General features: G+C 37.6%; 1 protein-coding gene across 5 annotated transcripts in view; it reads right to left on the bottom strand.

Moving 5' to 3' along the window:
- RAPGEF2 (Rap guanine nucleotide exchange factor 2) overlaps positions 1-21,677 on the bottom strand; it is a 183,001-nt gene that overhangs the window by 111,538 nt on the left and 49,786 nt on the right. For all 5 annotated transcript variants that reach the window (XM_021536561.3, XM_021536558.3, XM_021536559.3 and 2 more), the window contains exons 2-3: positions 14,387-14,457; positions 10,797-10,853 (exon numbers count right to left, since the gene is read on the bottom strand). In XM_021536561.3, the coding sequence (XP_021392236.2) occupies positions 10,797-10,853; positions 14,387-14,457 (128 nt within the window). The remainder of the gene's footprint in view (positions 1-10,796; positions 10,854-14,386; positions 14,458-21,677) is intronic.

Here is a 21,677-nt window from a genome sequence, read left to right on the forward strand (position 1 = left end):
ATCTATTCCTTTCATATGAAAATATATTTAACTCCTGCACTTTTAACACTTGTTATACTCCCAGTTGATTAGAATTAAGCCTCAGCAAAGCCACTTGGCAGCCAGCTTTTGCTAGACAATACTGTCACAAGAAACACGTGCAATTCTTTCATTATAAGGATTCTGGGCTTTCCACAATCCTATTCAAACATCATGTGGCTTTCAATCAAGTTTCCATGTTTTCTGTACTATGCTTGACATTTGTTCTTCAACAATGCATTTGCATTCTTCAGGACTTTTGTGCCTGTCATGAAAGACAGAAGAAACTATAGAAGAAGCAGATGCTGAACTATAAAAGTACTTCTTCAAACCACTTGAGGACTCATGCAAATACCATTTTACCCAATAGAGAAGACTCACATTCAAAAGGTTTTCTCTGCATTCAGATTTTACATTATATTTTAAACATTAAAACTGAATTCTAGAAAATAAGCCTAATTGTAAAGTTTTTTTTCACTTCTAGAATAGTGCCTACCCCTGGCAGCCCACAGAAGAATCTAGAAACTTTATTTGTCCTAAAGATATTTCTTCTGCCAAAGAGACAACAGCAAATTCTTCTTAAAAGGCTTTATTGCAGACAGGAAACTTCCCTGACTGGGTTTGCAGTAGGGCATTAAGTCCACATAAGCACTTCATTAGGAATTAGCTGAAGCAGGATTGATGCCGATGACCTTTCCGCAAAGGCATCCTTCAAGAGAAATGGGGGTTTTTTCAGCTTAGGAGAATTAAGGAGAAGGTCCATAGCACCTGTCAGTCAAGTTGATGTAAAAAGGAAACACATCTGCTGAGGTAAGATCATTCCTATTACTAGATCAGTAAGGATGCCACTGCTGTTCAGCATCACCACAACCACTGAAGCAGCAGCTGCCACACGTGAGGAAACTGGAAGTGCAGTGAAAGCTCCACAAAGCAATGGAGGTGGTGAAGGGTCTGGAGCAAAGTCCTGTGAGGAACAGCTGAGAGAGGTGGGAGTGTTTAGCCTGGAAAAAAGGCAGCTCAGGGGAGACCTTATCACTCTCTACAACTGCCTGAAGGGAGGCTGTGGCCAGATGGGGATTGGCCTCTTCTCCCAAGCAACAAACAATAGGACAGGAGTTAGCTTCAATTTGACCCAGGGGAGGTTCAGATTGGATATTGAAAGGGTGGTCAAACACTAGAACAGGCTGCCCAGGAAAATGCTTGAGTCACCATCCCTGGAAGTATTTTAAAAAGTATAGATCTGCTTGGGGAGAGAGTTTAATGGCAGACCTCATAGTTCTTGGCTAATGGTTGGACTCTGATCTTGGAGGTCTTTTCCAGCCTTAATGATTCCATGATCCACATCAGGCTGAAAGCAAAGGTCACCTAACCCAGCAAACAGCATTTCCTTTCTAGTTTTGAATTCCTCTCTGCTCCATCCCTCCACTATTGCAGGGCCATATGCACAGTGGGAGTGGAAATAATTTAAATTAGGAACTATAGACACATGCATTTTCAAGCAGGCAATACTTTACATGTTAGCCTTAATGACAGAATACATTGCTTCAAATAGCTAAGACTGAGGGAAAGTTGTTTTTAGTTTTGGGATCTTTCTTCAGCTCAGATACTGTTCTGGGTATTTAGATGGATGAAACAGAGGACTGTTAAAAGTTATACAACCCACCAAAAGCAGCAAAGATATCCACTTTCCCTAGTTACAGAAATCAAGATTTATTGCCAAGAAAGTTAGATGACACAAGCAATTTATCCTGCAGAGAATCAGAACGAAGTCAACCCCAAAGTCACTCATTAGGGGTAGTAAGAACAATAAAATCAATACATACTCATTCTGTCCTAAAAATAAGATTTGTGTTCTGCAGAAACAACAACAAAAGGACTCCAGTACCAAGATTTAATGTTCTTTTGTAGCTACTATGATAGAGCTACCTACTAATAAATTTTCAGAATATTCAGGTTCTACAGCAACCTTACAGTGGTGCAAAATTGAAAGCCAATACCAAAATAGCCAGCAATGTGCAGGTTTTATTAATAATCTGAACTTTAGTTGAACTGAATTTTAATAAATCTGCTCAAAATCCTGACTTTTGTACTACAGCACTTTCTAGAGCAGAGGATTTCCTGGGGAATCTATATATAATTTCCCAGAATGCCAGAGAACTTCACTTACAGGAATTCAGGAGCTAGAAACAGAAAGTCATAAATTGGATTGCAATGCCTTCCCATTGTGTTTCCCTGTCCAGCTTCCTTGACATAGTCCTTTAACACAATTAAACCTGCAGCCAGACAGGACACCTTTCTGCTTTGAAAATTACACAAAAAAATGAAGATAGAGCTATGCAAAGAAATTTCATAGCTGCTCTGTCTGGAAACTTCAATTGTGTAATTATGCAATGGCCTACGACATCACTGGGTTGTCAGCACTGATGAGTTTAGACAGCATTTTCAGACTGAGGCTTTCACATTTTCTAGCATATGACTATTTTCTCTGAGACCTCAGACGCACTCAAAGTTCAGAAATCAAGAAGTGCTTATAAATCTCAAGACTGACAAAATCCAAGAAGTTTGCAGGCTTTCTCACAGTCTCCAGCGCCTGTATCAAACTCTTCATGCTGTCATCTAGCTATGCCCCAAGAAGGAGCAGCTTCTTATTCCCAGACCAGCAAGTAGCTACATATGCACTACTTAAAACTAAAGCTTTATTTTGTAATTACAAATATTTTATTTCTATATAAAGCAAGCAGCAGCACTTACATGCTTACAACTACACATTTGTACTATGTATCTGAACTATATATTAATGGCATATCAAAGAAATTCTTCACAAGAAAACATATCCACCACACATACCAATTCTGTAATGCATCTGTCTACAGTAGCACAGTGTTCCAATTTTGGCTTTCAGATTCCTGATTACTTAAGATGCTGAAAACCCTCCAAAATATTTAGCTAAAATAAAGATCAGCCTGCTGAAAGAAGGAATAAATCTCAAATATCTATACCATCTGTAGTATCTTCCTCTATATCCTAACAGGTCCCGATACATCATTTTTCTTTAAGACTTCTTTTGAAATAGCTAGATTTTAAAAAGAGCAATCCATTTAATTCTCATTCTCCATCAAAATGAGACACAGCACTACTAAAACCTCTGGAATAATGAATCATATTCAGCACATGCTTACTCACTCAGGTTCAACTTATGATCAGCATAAGTAGGTACAGTGGCAAAAATCTGCAGGTCTTTCTGATGACTGCTGTCAAACATGCTTTAATTCTGTCAAATAAGACATTGCTTCAGTGCAAAATTCAGCACCTGGACTTGAAAGCACATGCTAAACAAAAGTCTTTCCTCTTCTTCCCATCTTTGGTCATTGGCTTCTCAGCCACCTCCTTTAAAACAGCACATGAAAAAAACTAAGTAGCATGTGGTCTCAGTGGATATAGTATAATATAATTATATCATCATAGAATTACTGCTTAATATTCCTTTCACACTTGTGTCTACCCTGAGACCTATGCAACAGAGGAGTCATTCTCCCTCCAACACTGGTCTTCCAGTAACTCCAGATGCTGGAAGGACCCCTGACTTAAGTCACCCTCAATATCCAGAATTTCCTTCCATTCAGAGCTATTTTCAAGCTACATCATAAAAAGGTCATGAATTTGGCAAGAACAATTTCTTAGTTATGAGAAAGACAGTTTGATTTATTGAGACAATAATTCTTTAAAATTCCAACCACTAAAGGATTCATTCAAGACGTACATTTAAACTGGATGTAATAGCATCCTCCTACAATCTATAACACGTGTAACTGTTTTGATAAAAGAACTTGCAAATCAAGGTGCACCTATTACATTTTCATGTCATCATACTCCGTGTTGTTCAAAGTAGAATAAACTCCAGAAAGGAAGCAGAGTAATTCCAAAGACATTGCTCATGTTCCCAGGTCTCCACTTGAGAGAAGCAGAAACAATGGAAATTTGATGTGTCAGAACTGGGAGCTCTTTCAGACATTTAAGCACTACACAAGAAGAATTCCCAAAGAACATTGCTCTGCAAGCTCATGCTCCATAGGATCTTGTTCCAGTAGATTAATCTGTCTGTTTCTCTTTGCTCATTTTGGTTATCCTCTATGCTGAGAGCTGTAGGTAGTTTATTGTTTTAACTGAATAATTATTGCCAGAATTAGACATTAGCCTTGAGGTACCTTGGGATGTCAAATATGTCTAAGCTGAACAATTCTCTCAGGCAGACATCTCATTGCCTGAAGATCCTGCCCCCTAGCACTGTAGTGTTCAAACACAGAATAACCAGAAAACTGCTTAATAACACGGCCAGCACTGCCTCTAATCCTCCTTATTAAGCCAGTTAAGCAGTTACCTGACATCTGCCAGAGCATTTCAGATGCTCTTGATCACATTAAGAGGTATATCCCAAACACAGAAGTAAAAGAGATTGGTAATTGATGCATCCGCTACGCACAATTTTCAAATACTTTTCTTCTTATATGAATACATTGAAGTTATATTTAGAGTGAAGATTAAAAATAAGAATAAATTTAAGACAGAGTTAAAATATATTCAAAATTGATAACTCAGAATTTTGAACCTCTAATTTTCACTAAACAGTGTCCATCTTTCAACTTATATCCATTATTATATTTTACAGATGGACACAAGATGAAAATGTGTGTCTTGACTCCTAGTAGCAGCAATGGGAAATGCAAAAGAATGAACCACAAGAAACAATTCCTCAGTATTCATGGAAAAAAAAATCAGAAGTGTATTTTTCTTTAGAGTATTTAAGTTATTTTCAAATTTTTTTCTGAGATATAAAAAAAATCTCAGAGATGTAAAAAAATCTTCTGAAAAAAAATCAGTAAAATAAAACAGCAATTTCAGTCAAATTAGAGATTATTACAGAGCGGTATTAATGCCTGTCAGTCTAACACAGTGGATTAAACATGCAATCAATAAATACATTATACAAATATATGCACACAAGCTAATTGACCTATTGTCATTGAAGTCTTGATATTAAACTTGCACAGTGAGTTAGCCCTTTGTATCTGAAGAAAAATTCAGAACAAAAATTACAGTCTCCTAAATCACCAGAAAACAATTACAGAAGCACCAAAATAAAATGATCTTGCACCCAAAACACTAAAGGTGAGACAGACAAATCTGTTCTTATATCTTACAACTTCCTAATGTGTCTCAAAAACCAAAGCTTTGAGTGCCTCAAAGTTTTCAGAATTACACCAAAAATATGATAGCTTTCAGTGAAACATTTGCAGTAGAGAAGGTGCAAAAACATTACTTCAGTCATCATTCAAAGAAGTCTCAAAATCAGGTCAAATAATAACACAAATTTGGAACTGGCTGTGCAAAGCCAACAGACTGCAACATTGATCACTGACACTATTAAGAAGTCTTGATTCAGTGTCTGGTTATACAGAGATAACTGCCAAGTCCTTGAATGTGTTTATTTTAATGATAGACATTGCCTAAAAAATTCCCCACAGAAAATATATCCACAACACAACATATGAATCGGGTTCCTGATTTACTGCCGTGCAGAACTGGCAGTATCCCAATAATACTGTGGCAACTGCCCAAATATCAGAAGGTACGATACACCTTTAGGAATATTTTCAGAACAAAACAGAAAAGGCCAGTCCTGCTGCAGAACTTCTTTGCATTATTACATGTACTGCTGCAGAACTTCCACAGAAACCTATGGATATAGAAGAAGTATGAATGAATACATGTATGGCCTGCAGAGATCTACTTGAAAATTCTGATACTGACCCAGAGATCATAGAATCATTTAGGTTGGAAAAGATCTTTACAATCATGAAGCCCAACCATTAACCCACCACTGCTGTGTTCACCACTAAAGCCATGTCCCCAAGCACCATGTCTATGTCTTAAATATCCCTGGGGATGGTATCTCAACCACTTCCCTGGGCATACTGTGCCAGTGTTTGACAACCATTTCTGTAAAGAAAGATTTTCTGGTATCCAATCTAAACCTCCCCAGCACAACTTGAGGCCAGTTCTTCTTATCACTTCTTTCTTGGGAGATTCTCTAGCAATTCCTTTCTGCAGTCTTTTAGGACTTACGTTATCTGTAAGATACAAACATATATAGCTATAGACCACATACATCCCAAGTATAAAAGCACTCCATCTTAACACAATTTGAGTAAGGTGGTCTTAGCAGCACTGTTCTGTTTAAAAATCATGAGACCCTGAGATTAGTTCAGTTGGCTAAAGCAGAGTGCTAATGATGCCAAGGTTGTGATTTTGATCCCTGTATGGGGATCAAATATTCCCTGGTGTGTGTTTGTGTGTGAATAGCTAAAGAAGATAGTTGCAGCTCATTTTTGTCACATTTCAAGTCGGACTATGCAGAAATGGACAGCAGCTTCAGCATAAATTTTTGCTGGTTTACATGCACTGCTTCTGTCTTCCTGAGGGTCTTCAGGACAATAGGTTACAGTGAAAGAACTGTGAATTTGATAAATGTCACTTTTATTATAGGACTTCAAAGTGTGACTCTTAGATTCCCAGTCTTCAAAAGACTACTCCCAGATCTATTTCTCACCTGTCCTTCCACAGACCTACTGCCCTGCAGCATTTTTGAGACATTCTGCTCTACCTCATGAAAGACACTAACATTTTCATCTAAAAAAACAAACAATACTTGAGTAGCTACCAAGAAGTTGTGCTCCTTTATTCCCTTTCCAGACTTCCTTTGTTTCAGGATTTGATGGCTATGCCAAGCCAGTCTTGGAGAAGGCTGCATGACCAGCCCAACACCAAAGTGTTTGGGTCTTGTGATTTGCCATGGTCACATAATTCTGAAAACCTGGCTAAGGCTGGATGGTGATATTACTGCTAATAGACCTGATAATTTAGTTTAATGAAGGAAATTTCAAAAATAATCATCTGAAATTACAGATCTTTCTCTTTTTTACAGCCTGCTCCACTTCTCATCCCCTTTTTCTTCCCCATTCCACCACCAAACACTACAGTCTTAATACAAGTAGATGTTTTTCATTCTAGACTGCATGACAAACCGAGAATGAGGAAAAAATCAAGACTCAGCATAAATGTACAGCTTTTTGTCTCACATCTGCCTACAACAGTCAGTAACTTAGAAATTAATCAGCTTTCTATTTCTCATTTCAGCTGTGAATGTTCTCTGTAGTAATAGCTGCATTTTACATGCAACTTTTTTTCCCTCCAATCTCCAGCTTATATATACAACTTCTACTTGTCTTTCTCTGTGCTGAATTTTATTAAAGGTTGAAAACTGAATTACAAAAAAGCACTTTGACATTAGACAAGACCTTTTTCAAGCCAGAGACATTAACACTAAAATTCAGTTCAAGATGTCCAAGTGATAACTACTCTTTTTTAAACATTTGTCCTTTTTTAGGAATCACCACCATCACAACCAGTAGTCTACAAATTAGTCTACTGTTAAGAACTTTAATCAAAAATGAAATCTTGTCAGTAGGGACATGTGGGAGGTAGGAGCATATATCCTATCAGGACTTCGTTTGAAGGCTCTCTTAAAAAAAAAAAAAAAAAAAAAAAAAAAAACAAAAAAACCACCACCACACTTCACAATAACCTGGGCTGGGGTTTCCTTCAAATTTTTAAAAACAATACAAGCAGTAGCTAAGTTAGTTCCAAATTAAATAGCTCAAACTACAGGGAATGTAACCACAAAACTGTGTTGTGCTACAGTCTGGCAATTCAGAAACACCAGGTTTTATTACTGAACGACTTTAGACTGCAGGTCAACAAACCTGAACATATTTTCTGCCAATCCAATATTATTAGTGAAAAAAATAAGGGAATATACAAGATTTCCTTATAGAAAGAGTAAACCAAACACCACTGAAGCATACACACAGAAATATCATACAGAATGGCTGAAAAATGCACACAGCACTCACATAACTAATGAGGAGGAAAAAGAGGTGCTTGTTTTATTAGACACACACTCATTTGTTTACATTCAAAGCATTTATTGCCAAAGAATCCCCTGCCATCATAGCACAAAATTCAATTTTGAGCTGAAAAATTTTGTTCAACTGTAAAGAGGTATAAAGACAAGTCTGCTAGAACTTTGTTTTCTAAAGAGAACGCTATTTGAAACTTCACTGTTGGAGACATCAAGAATTACTATAATGCAGATAGGAAAACAGAACATTTCTTTCTTTGGACTACTGACAAAACATATATTAAGTGACCAAAATAAATATATTTTTAATAAGATCTCTAAGTAGATTTGAATAAAGGTAGCAAGTTAAAAAAAAACAAATATGCCTGCCAAGTAAGCCTCATTTCTCAAGTTTTGCTTTGCAGGTTTTAAGCTCTTTTGTCATTAACTTCCCATCAAATGAAAGGAGTAGAATGAGTGGCAAATGAAGAATAACTCAAGCTGAACTGCCACTTCTAATAACCCAGTTTCCATTTAAACAGTGAGATGGCCGTAGGGTTTGAGAATTTGCCACTACCATGTATACCCATTGATAGTAAAGTAAATGCAGATGAGATGAGCCAATTTTAAGCAATGTGCTCATTTTTATCCTTTTGGTCATAGAAAAAAAAAATCTATAGAGCTTCTATGAAAATTAATAACTTTTTTTTTGTTTTTGTAATGTAGGATAAAATAATTGCTTATAAGGAATGCACATAATTATTTTCAGCATTTCACAGATGCAATAGGAACTTTTCTATACATACCACTGACAAAGCAGACACAGTTTTGACAATGAAAAAATTTTGATCAAATCAACAGTGCAACTGCATTAGTCTGCCCATCAGCATTTAGGGATAAAGATTTAGCTTTTCTGCACTGAGACATTAAGTTTTGCCTCGGGGAGGTCAAACACACAGGTCAATTAACAGCTCCAACAGTTGCAGCTGTTTTAATAGATATAGCACCCAATTTCAGATTTCAATGCAAATAGACCATCACAGGGCAGGGGGAAGCAGTGGTAACTTAAAAAGCAATCTAAAATGTTAAAATCTAATGCTCTTTAAATACTTTAGCCTTCATGATGAAAATAAGAGCATCAAGTGATAACTCTGGTAAATTCATTAAAAAGTAACCAGGTTGCATGATCCAAGCTCATTTCCTACAGCTTGTAACCGAGTGGATCAATCCTAGCCTGGCTATCACTTTGCTTCTCTCCTATAGAACTCAAAGAATTTTTCCAAACATGTGCATAGCAAAACTGAAATTCCATTTGTTAGAAGAGTACATCTTCAACACATAGGCTGAATTTGTGAAACAAAAATAAAGATCCCTCCAAGTTCATTACCCTAAAAATAGAACACTGAAATTAGACTGCAGGTTTCATGGGATTTTCCTAATAAGTAGATCTCAAATTATTAATTTAAAAAAATGTAAAGCTACAGCTCAGAGTAACAGAACATATTTTTTAGTTTCAAAATATGGAATTTTTAATTTTAAATAAAAAATATTAGTTATTAACTTTCACATTTAGCCCACTAAACATTACATCAGAGATATGAAATGCTAGAGCAAGCACATTTTGTATTAGCATCTATATCCAGAAACTGCCAAACAGCCTATTAAATCTTTTGAATAAATCATGGGGAAAAAATGTCAAGAAGCAACTAAACAGGAATGACAGGCAAACAACCAAAGTGAAGATGAAGTCATATGAAAGGAGTGACAAAGGAAATCAGTGCAAAAGAACTGCAAAATGCACTTTCAGTTAACCCAGATTTCACAATCTCCTGTTTGTGAATTGTATATTCTCAGGCACATATTTCCTGTAATTTTTGCCTGCATCGAGTATATGGTTAGCTAGCAGTATGGATTCGTTCAGCATGTAATTCAAATTTTAGTAAGTGCTGAGAATGATCAAAATACTGGGTCTAAACAAAAACTGCTACATAGGAGACAACTGCCTAGAGAAGGACAAATCACCAGCACAATGGTCCCTTGTAAATTAGTGTAAAATGAATAAAGATTGTATTGGTCTAATTAAAATTATCTATCCACCTATAGATTTTATCTATCCACCTATAGATTTTGACCTTGTGTATTTCCCATACATAACATTACTGGGTTTCATTAGACATTAATTTAACTTTGCTGACTGGTCACAGCCCAGCATGTGAGTTTACTCAATCTCATCTTCCTCTGACCCTCCATTTAGGAGAAATTCCACAAGTACAAAAGAAGGCACAGAAGTATATTATTTATATTCTTAAATGTTCAAATAATGCCAGACAACTTAGAAAAATATGCATTTAGAGTCTGGGTTAGGAGCAGCAAGTAAGAATCTGATAAACATTTTGTTTCAATAAATTGCTTCCATAAATGAAGCAATTACAATTCTCAGCTCTCCACTGTAAATCTGAGTTGACACTAGAGCACATCCCTGCTAATTATAAACCACGTTAGATTTGTCAGTTTGGCACCACTGGTATGAAAATCTGATCACTACTACTTTCACAAAACGGAAGTAAGACTAAATGACAATCCCAGACCCATATATTAATTTTATACAAATTTACTACAACATGCATCACTGAGCAAGAGCCATTGTTAGCTCTCTCCTTGACACCAGCAAATTTCTCTGGTGTTTGATGATGAAAGTTAAGTGGATCATTTACATTTACAGACTGCACGCTAGGCAAGGAATTTTGGCATTAAACAGTCCTCAACACACTTTATTATGAGTTATTACTTTCATCATACAAGAGGAAGCAGAAATACTTACTAGTACAGAACTTCATTTGCTTCATGCCTTTCATATCTAACAGTTTCACACATCAGTCTGAAAGAGAAGAAGTCAATTTTAGTTATAATTCCTATCAGTGTCACAAAGACTTCACTCTCTAAAGTTACTCAGCATTTCCACAAGTAACTCCAGCACTTAGAGAAACCGACCACTAATAACCTGATTCATTAGTCAGGAGAACAAATTGCAAAATCTAAGCATTTAAGTTATTAGGTCCAAGAATAACTTAATATAATAATCCAATATCAGATTTTATTTAGGACACTAGATGTAGCTGTTCCCATTAAAAACTATAAAAATAAGGAAAAATTACATTGATCTCATTTTCCATAGTGATGTGATAAAAGCAAGTAGTTTTATAAAAACAATTCTAAATTTCAGAAATTGTTGGAAATGTAGTATGTGCAACACTAATCAGAGATACAATATAGAAACTGCTCTCCCTTTTCAAGTAAGGCCCAATAGATAAAACAAGAAATTATGTTGCATGGTAAATTAATGCTTCTCATTTTGCTAAAACTCAGCAGCTTGAAAATTACCATGAGATTTTAATGCTGAAATCCCAGAGGGCTCAAAGTGGAAAAAATTTCCTGCAGGAAAATCCTCTGTCTAAAGGGGAGGATTAAAGTGCTTTCGTATTCACTGTCTGCCTGACAAATGTGGCATAATAGAGAGCAACTATAATAGAACTTACCACACACTAGGAAATGCAATGTTAACTTGATGTAGAAAAATCACAGTGCCATTTCTGTCTACTGCCTTAAGGAAACAGCCCTGTGAATTACTGGGGGGTGGGGACAAAACAAATCCCACTGCCTCCCCTGGCCTTTCCATAGCTCTGAAGCAGACTGCAAACCCCAAGGCTATTTGACAGTCAGACAGAGATTTACCTAAGAGGCTCATGTGAACATTCAAATAAGGAACTATATTTAAATTCTGGAAATAAATTCTCTTTCCTCTCATAATCCATCATCAGAATCTCAGTGTATCAATGACCAGCTGCCAGCAATGATATCATAAGCAGACAAAACCACTCAAGAATTGCTACTCAGGCAAAAAGTCTCCAAAAAGTTGATTTGAGGCCTGTAAGAGTTGGTCTGGGTTTGACATAACAATCAATTGCTATTTCCTAGATCATTCATTTCAATAGTCAACAGACTGCTACAAAAGTCACCTTAGCACTCATCTCCCACAGGATTTTACTTATTGCTTCAGCCCACTAAGAAATAATGCTTCTTCTGTTCAGAAGTGGTATCATGACTATTCATAAATCATTAATAGAAAATTGAGATCTTAATTCTGTTTGCAGATAGATATAAAAATTAAGAATCAAGTTTTACTACCACAGTCTTTGCCATACCCCAGTAGTTTAGATCGACACTTTGGACCAACTTTGAGAACTTTTCTCACTGAAAAATGTCTCTATTGTATGAAAGTAAGCACTATGTATTACATATAAATTTCAATCTTTTTACATCCTGGCACAACAAAAAACTTTGAACCACAGAACCATCTTTTTTTCAGACACTTCTCCCCACCATAAAATTGGGTCTTGTCAAAATCTTTTACAGACATTGAAAAGCTACTGTCTGCTTCTGCCTCCTGGGTTTTTATCTTCCCTCTCTGATCCTGTTTTGAGAGGGAAGGAAGGGGAGCACAGACATGAAGTCACTGGTGAGAGGATACCAGAAGAGAAGTCATGGCTAGGAGTCAGATTTAAAAATTTTAATACTGCTCAAGGATAGTCTGTGCCCTACTGATCTGGAACGATGCTGGGCAATGTGCCATGTAAGAGCAGGAGTCACAGGAAACAGAATCACTTTAACAAGCAAGTTTTGTTCCCCTCTGAATTGGGAGAGAAGGAAACACATTCTTGATAAAGTCACGCAAGTTCACCACTGGCACTGAGCTTCACAGAATTTTGGTCCCATTATTAGGACAGCAATAGGGGAGAAAATGGAGAAAATGCCTCTTACAGAAGGTAGCCAAGCATTTCAATTTTTGTGTTACAGTGGAACAGTTAGAAATTACAGTGACCAAGTTGTACAAACTAGATTGCTTCCTCTTTGAAAAATTGAATTAGTTCTGATCAATACTGGTGTCCAGTTTTTGTTCAATCACTCAAACATGATCTTTATCTGCTTCCTCAACAAATGTAATAAATTACAGATGAGATCACCAGCAAGCCATATGGTAAGTTATTCACTACTAGAAGCTTCATTGAATACATTCAGTTTTAATGAATCTAAGAGGTTTCTGTGGCATTCCACTGCCACAAGAAGAGTTGTATCCTAAAGGATACTATAAAAGCTTTCAGTCCAACATCTGCTGGGAGCCCAGCCTTTTCCATGTATGGTACTGTAAACAGAAGCTCTCTTTGAGGAATTCGCTATGCTGGGAGAGCCGAGTTCCATACATTCCTCAGCAAGAACCTCATGCTGCACAGGAAGCCAAGAAGCACACATCAACATACCACACAACCATATGTGCACACTTTGATCTTTGTAAACAAGTTAACATCAGTTTAACTCCAGCTATGCAAAGCTTCACGTGCTAAAAGTATTGCATATAACAACATAACACAAAATACTTCAACTGAATGTAACCATGACCCCCCTGCAAAGCAAAAGTAATTAGAGAGACGTCTTTGAAGTTAACATTCACATTGCAAAATGTGTCTTGTGCACTTTGAAAGAAAGAAAAGCCCGTCTTTTGTTTTCTCCAAATTACAGAATATTGGCTTGGGAATGTGAATGATGAAGCAAGAGGCCAGAAATTAGAACCTAAATCAGCATTAATCAACTCAAAGTTGCTTCAGCATCTTCAGATGTGGCAAATGTTGGCAAAGCTCAGGATACAAAACAGCAGTAATTCACCCTCTCTACCCACAGGGCATACAGGAGATGTGCTGGCCTCCTTCTGTAGGTGCCAGCCTCACACTAATTCCCAAACACCCTTAGAAACCTCTGCTGCAAGATGCTTGTGGGAGAACAACTGAAACAATTACTTAAAAATCAACCAAACACAAGTCTTTACAAAAAAAAATAGGAAGCTCTCAGGAAAGTTTTGACTTGAATTCATTTGCTTCATGAAGCATTTTAATAAAAAGTGTGGATGACATTTACCAAATATCTTTACTAAGTATTATTGGTATTGTACTTAATGTGTCTAAAATTTCCACACAAAAGCAAGCACAAACTGAAACAGAAGCTGACAAACAGAAGCTGACAAACAGACTGTCCTCTCATGACTACTATATTACATAAATTATTTCATCAATATATGGGCTTGTACTCTGTAAGTAAAGCATTTATTTCTAATCCAAAAGGTTGAAAAGAAAACAAAAGCATCCATAATAGAAATAGGACAGAGCAAATAGAAATACACTGTGCAGACATACAAGGAGGAAGCGTAAGAAAAATATAGAAGGAATGAAAAGCATGCAGTGATAGGCAGTTTGAGGTAGGATACACAAGATATACAAGAGTAGTATATTGTTACCAAAGTTACTGTTCCTTTGCCTTGTTAATGCATTAACATACATGGTTTTTAATGACATAATATCATACCTTAGCTGATGCTCTCTCAGATTAGACAATGCTTCCATTCCATGTAGATATGAATACACAATCTCCAAGTCCTACAAAAATAAGGAAAACATTTTTAGTATTCTCACTTTGGTACAAAATGTTAAAACACTGGTTTTAAAAGCATCCAAAGTTCTCTTAACGGGGTAGTAGTGACGTTTCCAGAAAGTTAAAGGCAAACTGCAGGAACACCTTTGATTATAATCTGGAACCTCACACAAGGAAGAATGATAGCATGTCCACATCAAATACAGAAAGCTTTCTGCTTTTGCTGTGATTATTCTATGTCTAGGAAACAAGCCTAGTCCAGAATTACAGTAAACAATATTTTGCAACTATCACAGTCTTGCTTTCCAAAGCCAACAATCCCCAAAAATTTTATCTACTTTGTTAAGTAAGGTCATATGAAATAATTTTTTTCATGTTCAGGAAGAAAGAAAAAAATAACAACAGAGTCTAACAAAATACTCTATTGTACAGAGATATTTCTAAAATTGTATCCTCTTCAAACAGAAGATAATCTACAATCTAAAATGTGAAAAAAAAAAAAAAAAAAGATGGCATGAACAGAAAATTATTCACATGAGATAATAAGGAAAACCAAACATGATCCTAATTACAATATGGAGAAGTTTTATATTCAACCACTGTGGGCCTCCAATATCCAGCTGACAAAACATCCAAGACTAAAACATCCTAAAATGTAACTGTGGAAACAGTAATGCCAGGCTAGAGGCTTTGCTCAAGTTAAAATAACTACAGCATTTAAGACAAAGTTTCAGTGAAGCCAACAACCTCTATTTAGAGTGATTTAACTTTGGCTCATTGATTTCATGCTATTTCATCACACTTTTTCTTACTTTAAAACTTGCTAGTTGAGAGACAAAGTATGAGCCATCATTCATTAAAACTCAGAGCAACAGTCCTCAACCACTAAGGCAGACAAAGTTGAGAATAAACTAACACCAACACAACTCAGTAACTTCCTGTGAGATGTTTTTCAAGTAATGGAATATATCAAAGCTAGAAATTTATGAAAGATTCAATCACTGAAATATCTGTGAATTTAAATTAAAATTGCCTAAAAATCACAGAAATACTTGTTTTCAGACACAATGAAAGAATGTTCTTTGGGCGAAGACAAATAATTGACGTCGCAGAAAGAACTTGAATTTAAGAAAGAAAAAGAAAACCCCATTAAATACATTAGGTGTAGAAACATTAAGTGTAGTTGTTAAAATCATGGAACAGATCAGAAAAGATACCAGGAGTAACACTCAGTGGCTAAGACCAGATAGATGCCTCTCATTCTGTAAGAAAAAGAATGTCTTTTTCTCAGAGTGAAAAAGGCAAATGTTCAGCTTGAAAAAGCAGAAGATACATACAAGCCAAAGTGCTGCAATTTCACTTCACTTCTGGCCCTTCTGTTCCCTTGCCTTCTAGAGGCTTTAGTCCCACAGACAGCAGAGGGCACATCAAAGAAAAGTAACTGGGATGGAGGGACTGTACATACAAGGCTCTGAAGAGAAAATGCAGCAGTGGCTCGCCTTTTTGCTTTTTTCCTCTATAAATAAAAGCGTGTGAAAAGACACGTCTGCTGTAGTTAGCCAGGCTGGAGGTGAGCAGGGGCTCCCAGGAGCCCGGGCTGGCGGCAGGGTCAGACCAAGGCAGACAGTCGCCGTGGCTCCGCTGCCGCTCAGCCAGACCTGCCGCAGCCCATGGCACAAGCCGGCAGCTGCCGTGGGAAGCTGGGAGGGTTCCACTGAGGATCAGATGCTGGTAGCAGCATCTTACATGGAAAAAAGTCTGGCCAGAAAGTGCTGCTCTAACTCATTTCCAGCAAGTGTCTCTAGCAACAAGCAGAGAAACAAGGAGAGTAACTTTCTGGCACCATCTTTCTCTGCAGAGGCAGAGACTATCTGCTGTAGAGTATCCACAGAAGAAGACAGAACCATTAAGGATGCTAGCTTACAGACCAACCATTAAGGACACTAGCTTACAGACCAACCATTAAGGATGCTAGCTTACAGACCCAGGAGGGGACCCATGGGCGTGTGCTTTCCAAAACTGATGAGTGACACAACCCCAGTGACCAACCCTACAAATGTTACAAAGGAGTGATGAACACAGGTTGTGTTCTGAGAGGAATGCAGCTGAAGTGACTCAGTGGAGGGGAAATGCATTAAATCAGGGAAGGGAGTCCTAGAACCATGGAATGGTCTGGGTCAAAAGGGATGTTCAAGATCAAGATCCAAAACCCCTGCCATGAGTGGGGTCTCCTTTCACTGGATAAGGTGGTTCAAAGCCTCATCCAGCCCAGCCTTAAGGCATTCTGACCAATTTCACAAGCAATGAGGTATATTTATTGAACTCTTTTTTTTAAAGTAAGAAATTCCCTTTCAAAATACAAGCATACTTGCCAAATATTTGCAAATACAGCATCCCATAGATCCCCAGATGAGGAACTGAAGATGGTGGAGGAGCTTGACTTAAAAAAAGAAGGATAAAAGAGATTTGAAAAAAAATCTAATGAACTCTAATAAAATGGAGAGGTAAGGGAAAAAACACAATTAATGAATTCTTTACTTGTGTTTCCATCATAGTTGCTGCCTAAAGATACCTCATCACTGAGAGAACTAAGGTGGGGGGCTTTATTTCGGTTTGGAAAATAAAAAAAAATAAAAAAAATAAAAAAAAACAAACAAACAAAAAAAAAAAACAGGCAGCAAGAAAACATTCTAACATCTCAGCTGCCACGCACTGGATATTTCTGACAAGTGCCAAAGTGAGCTGCTGCCCATTCCTTAAGCAGTATCTTTCCAGAGGCGTGTAACAGGGAACAGCTCCCTCTAGCACCAAAAGTTTGGCATCGAAATTGAAGTAACAAAATACAGCAATGCTCCTTTCAATCAGCTTTTCCACAATACTGCAAAGTACAAAGAACTAGAGTAGAGTCAAAAAAGCAAATATATGTTCATATGTGGCCAGTAGGCTCTGCACATTTCCAGTCAGCCTGCAGCATTAAAGAGGTAGAAGGCAATTTAAAAAAAAATAAAATCAGAATGTCAAGTTATTGTTGTTCAGTCACATCAGTCTTCCATTTATCTCAGGAAAAATTACACTGCGCTTACTTGGCAAAAATACTCATTCAACACAAATAGCTGTTTCAACTTCTTCATTCAAACTGAATTGACAGAATGTAAGAATCTTTTGGAAACATCTGTCCCAAGTATTGCAATATCCTAAGCAGATTCCAAATGCTTGAAATTAAATTATTTCACAAAAATAACACACACACACATAAACTTAGACATGTAATCCATGAAAGTTTTTTTTTTATTTTGATATTCAAGAGTCTTGACAAAAGCTAAACTTCTCAATTTCTCAGGGAAAGAACTCTGACATGATATGCCGACATGATTTATGCTGACTAGTTAAGCAAAACCCTTAAAGCAGCAGCTAAAGGTGAGCCCGCTGTGACTTACACAAACACTTCTGCCAGTTCGCAGTGTCCCTGGAAGCCTCTAGCTGATGCACAGGGTATGCAGAAGTAGGCAAGTGACAGCAGCACAGATGCTGTTTTTACAAGGCGTGTTCCCAAATAACCACCGGAGGGCAGACCGAGCCACAGAAACTTCAGAGAAAGTAATTCTCTCCAGTTTCTCCCTTCATTGTTCCGAATATAACTTTGTAAGAGTTTGAAAAGGTCCAAAGAAGCAACGCTAAAGCGTCACCTGGTTAAATATTCTGCTACAGGAAGGTCTACTTACCCAAAAGCGCAGAGGAGTTACCAGCTTTCTGCTTCCTAGCTTTATCTAGGCGGCAGAATAAAAAAGCAAAATCCATGCAAAGCCTCAGCTGATTTTGCTACACAAAGGTTGAGGCAACAGCTTGAAAAAACATCTCAATGGAAACTCCAAACCCAAAAATTAAATGCGAAGCAGAAATTAGTGCAGCTTTTAAAGTATGGTTTTATTTAAATGAAACCTAAAAGACTGAAATCTAATCTACACCTAAATCTGTACTGCAGCCAAAGTCATATGCTTGGGTTGCTGTGTGGGAAGCAGCATGAAATTTGTTTAATTCAGTGTTATTTCTTAATTTACTTGTTTCCTTGGTGTCAGATGGATCACTTTAAAGTTCTGACTGTACTTTGAAACAAAACAGACACTCAAGTTTTAACACAGCTCAACTTCAATTAGATCTGCAGAAACATATTGGTCTGCAACCTTACCTCTGTTCTCCATTCTAATAAAAATCTGTCTGTGTTTATGCCCAGACTTTCTATGCATTTGATTTGTGCTTCAAACATATTTGCCAGTTACACAAACCAGAGAAACCCAAACCAGAATGCTGGCCCAAATTCATAATAGCTTAATGAAGACATTTTTTACTTTATTAAGATGATAGAGAGGTGAAAATTTGCTATTTTGGACTGAAAAACTTAAACCTCTCTAACAATTGCAAGCTTACATTGGTTTCAGTCCTGGTTTGCATTAAGGTGTGAGACTGCAAGCCAAACTCAACTATTCATCCTCACCACAGTTAAGAAAAATCCTGTGAAATTCATTGTTCTCCAAGTAAAAACTTCACTCATTTCTGTGATGTGGCAAACAAGTGAAGAGCAGCTTTCATCTTATAATAGTTCAGTTTCTTTCAAATCAAAAGGAAAAACAGAAAACAAGCTAACTTCTCGTTTCACAGTCTTGAAGACAGAAGAAAAAAGCAACTTTTCAAAGCACCTAATATTTACCTGAGGCTCAAAAAGATCTGTGTGCTGAGAGTGTATTTTGAGAGAATGTATTTCAATGTATTTTGAAAGGCTGATCTCTTAAATGTAACCTATCTCTAGTTCACACTTAGCCAACCACCAGGAGAACCAGGCTCCAAAGGGTGCACTCGATCCCCATCACATGTGGCCCCTCCAGATCACAGTCCAAGCCCAAGTTTCACTGCTGTGAAGACAGGAGGTCCCACCTAGTGATGCTGATTCCTACCAACCATGGTGATTCCTCCACCTCCCTGGTCCCAGGGTGAGCACCTGCTCACAGGGACACAGCTTCAAGCTGCTCTCTTGGCAGCATAAGACCCATCAGCTCAGTGCCCAGGTGATGGAGGCAGCCCTCCTGCAGTTCAGAGGAGGTGGGACCTCAAAGTCTTTGATGGGTTTCAACAGACTATGAAACTGCTGGCAGGAAGAGAGGCATTTCTATGTGGCTGACTGAACAGTTATTTTAGCTCAGACTGGGACCTGCCCAGATTGTGATGTACTAAAAATGGCAGCAATGCCAAGTTTTTCTTCTTATGAAGCCACAGTCCAAACCCAGGTTGTTGAAGTATTGACTCTTTAGTTGTAGTTATAGGATCTGCTCCTTTTCCCTTTTCTTCACACACTTAGCACCTGAAATCATATGACTCTCAGCTACTAGGATAGCTATACCAAGCACTTACATTCCCTTTTTTTCACCCTCTACTATTGATTTAGCACTGGCCAGTCTGGCTGCCTGTATTGGCTCACCGAGGCCAAAGCAGTACTAGCATCACCAAAAGAAAAGAGACTGGACCACAGCAACATCCATCCCCTACAGCCTACACAAAATCTTCCATGTGCACAGAGGAGCTGTGGTCACTCCCACAGAGGTTTGTTCACATCTGGCTCACACTGAAATGCCAGGCTCTCAGCCAGAGCAGCACAGGAGATGGCACAAGTCACTGCCTCCAGAGACAGCAAGGTGGGCAGGCAGGCAGGGCAGGTACTGGGGGAGCTACCCCAGCCAAACCTCTCTCTACAGGCAAGACCTGAGGGGGACTTCACACTCACCTAAGGGTGAGCTCACATCTTGCAAACACTGACCTGCAAAACACAGGAGCAAACCACAAAAACTGACTTCCACAGTGACAGAAAAATCCAGTATTGCTGATATCAAAATCACTGCCATGCACACATGAAGAGGAATATTTCATCGTCACCTCCAGTGTGCCAGCAATGGAAAAAAACCTGAACACACTCATAACTGCTGTGCAGGAGCATGCCCAGGTATGTACACACTTATCACTGAGCCATAAAGAGATTAAAAAGAAGTATTTGTCTGCAAATTTTTAACATTCTTTTTCTAACAGCAGGACCTTCAAATTCAGGTGAGGGCACTGCCACATGGGAAGCCTGCCAGCATCCAACCTATTATACTACTAATTTAAGATAAATTTTTCTTTTTAACTTTACTGTAAGCTACAGCATTTCTCTGCAAGCCATTCTTACTATTGTACATAGAGATCTGTGCCTTAAAATAAACTGAAGTCTAAGTTATTTGGAATAATTTATTGTTGCTGAATTGGCAGCTATACAATAAATTATTTAAGTGAAATTACACATGTTTAATGGCCCTAATTTCATTCATACATGACTGAAATTCCATGGGCCATGTTTTAAGGAAGAATATAAGTCTTGTGAATTTACCTGTAAGTTCTGAAAAATCTTACCATCTTAACCTGCATTATTTTATATATATCAACTATATATAGCATTATATAGTTATATATCAGCTAACATGCATTATATTCTGGGAAATTCATGACAAAACATCACTCCACAACAACCAGGCATGAGTAAGCTTGGGAATCAGCCTTCACCAGAAGGGAGCTTACAGGCCATCCAGCCAACCCAAACCCTCACTTCCTCTAGGCAGTGGAAAAGAGATATTGTATTGATCTTCTTAGGAGTTGTTGACATACAAAAATAGTTATTTTTAACTCTACCATGGAGAGGGTGAGGATATTTGTTCTGGGTCCTTATTTATTCTGGGTGGAATTTTTAAAACAGGGGGAACAGGCAATTTTAATCTGGAACTGAAGCACCCATGCATGAAGCTAATCAGGAGCAACTCCAAAACCCCAAAAACAAAAAGGAAAAATCCCATTTTCCTGGGAGTAGTCCCATACAGAACAACAACATGCTTTTCCAAAAACTTAACTGAATTACTGCTTCAATGTCAGATGCTGGAGAAACACCATAGGATCACAGTAAAACAACTGCAGAGAAATATGTTTCAGCAGGGTACTGAAATCAGCTTTCCTGTCTTACAAAGACACTTTATTTCTTTTGTGAATTATTTTCTTTCTAAGGAGTTTCCCTCAAAAGACAATTTCATTACATGCTCATTTTTGCATTTTAGAATTTTTTTCTAATTGAAAATCTACAAAAATAAGTTGGAAGGTTCAATGTCCCACCCACACTAAAAGACTTTTAACATTGTCTCAAGAGTAGTCCAATTGA

This window comes from Lonchura striata, chromosome 4 (genome assembly GCF_046129695.1).
Source record: "Lonchura striata isolate bLonStr1 chromosome 4, bLonStr1.mat, whole genome shotgun sequence".
NCBI lineage: Eukaryota > Metazoa > Chordata > Aves > Passeriformes > Estrildidae > Lonchura > Lonchura striata.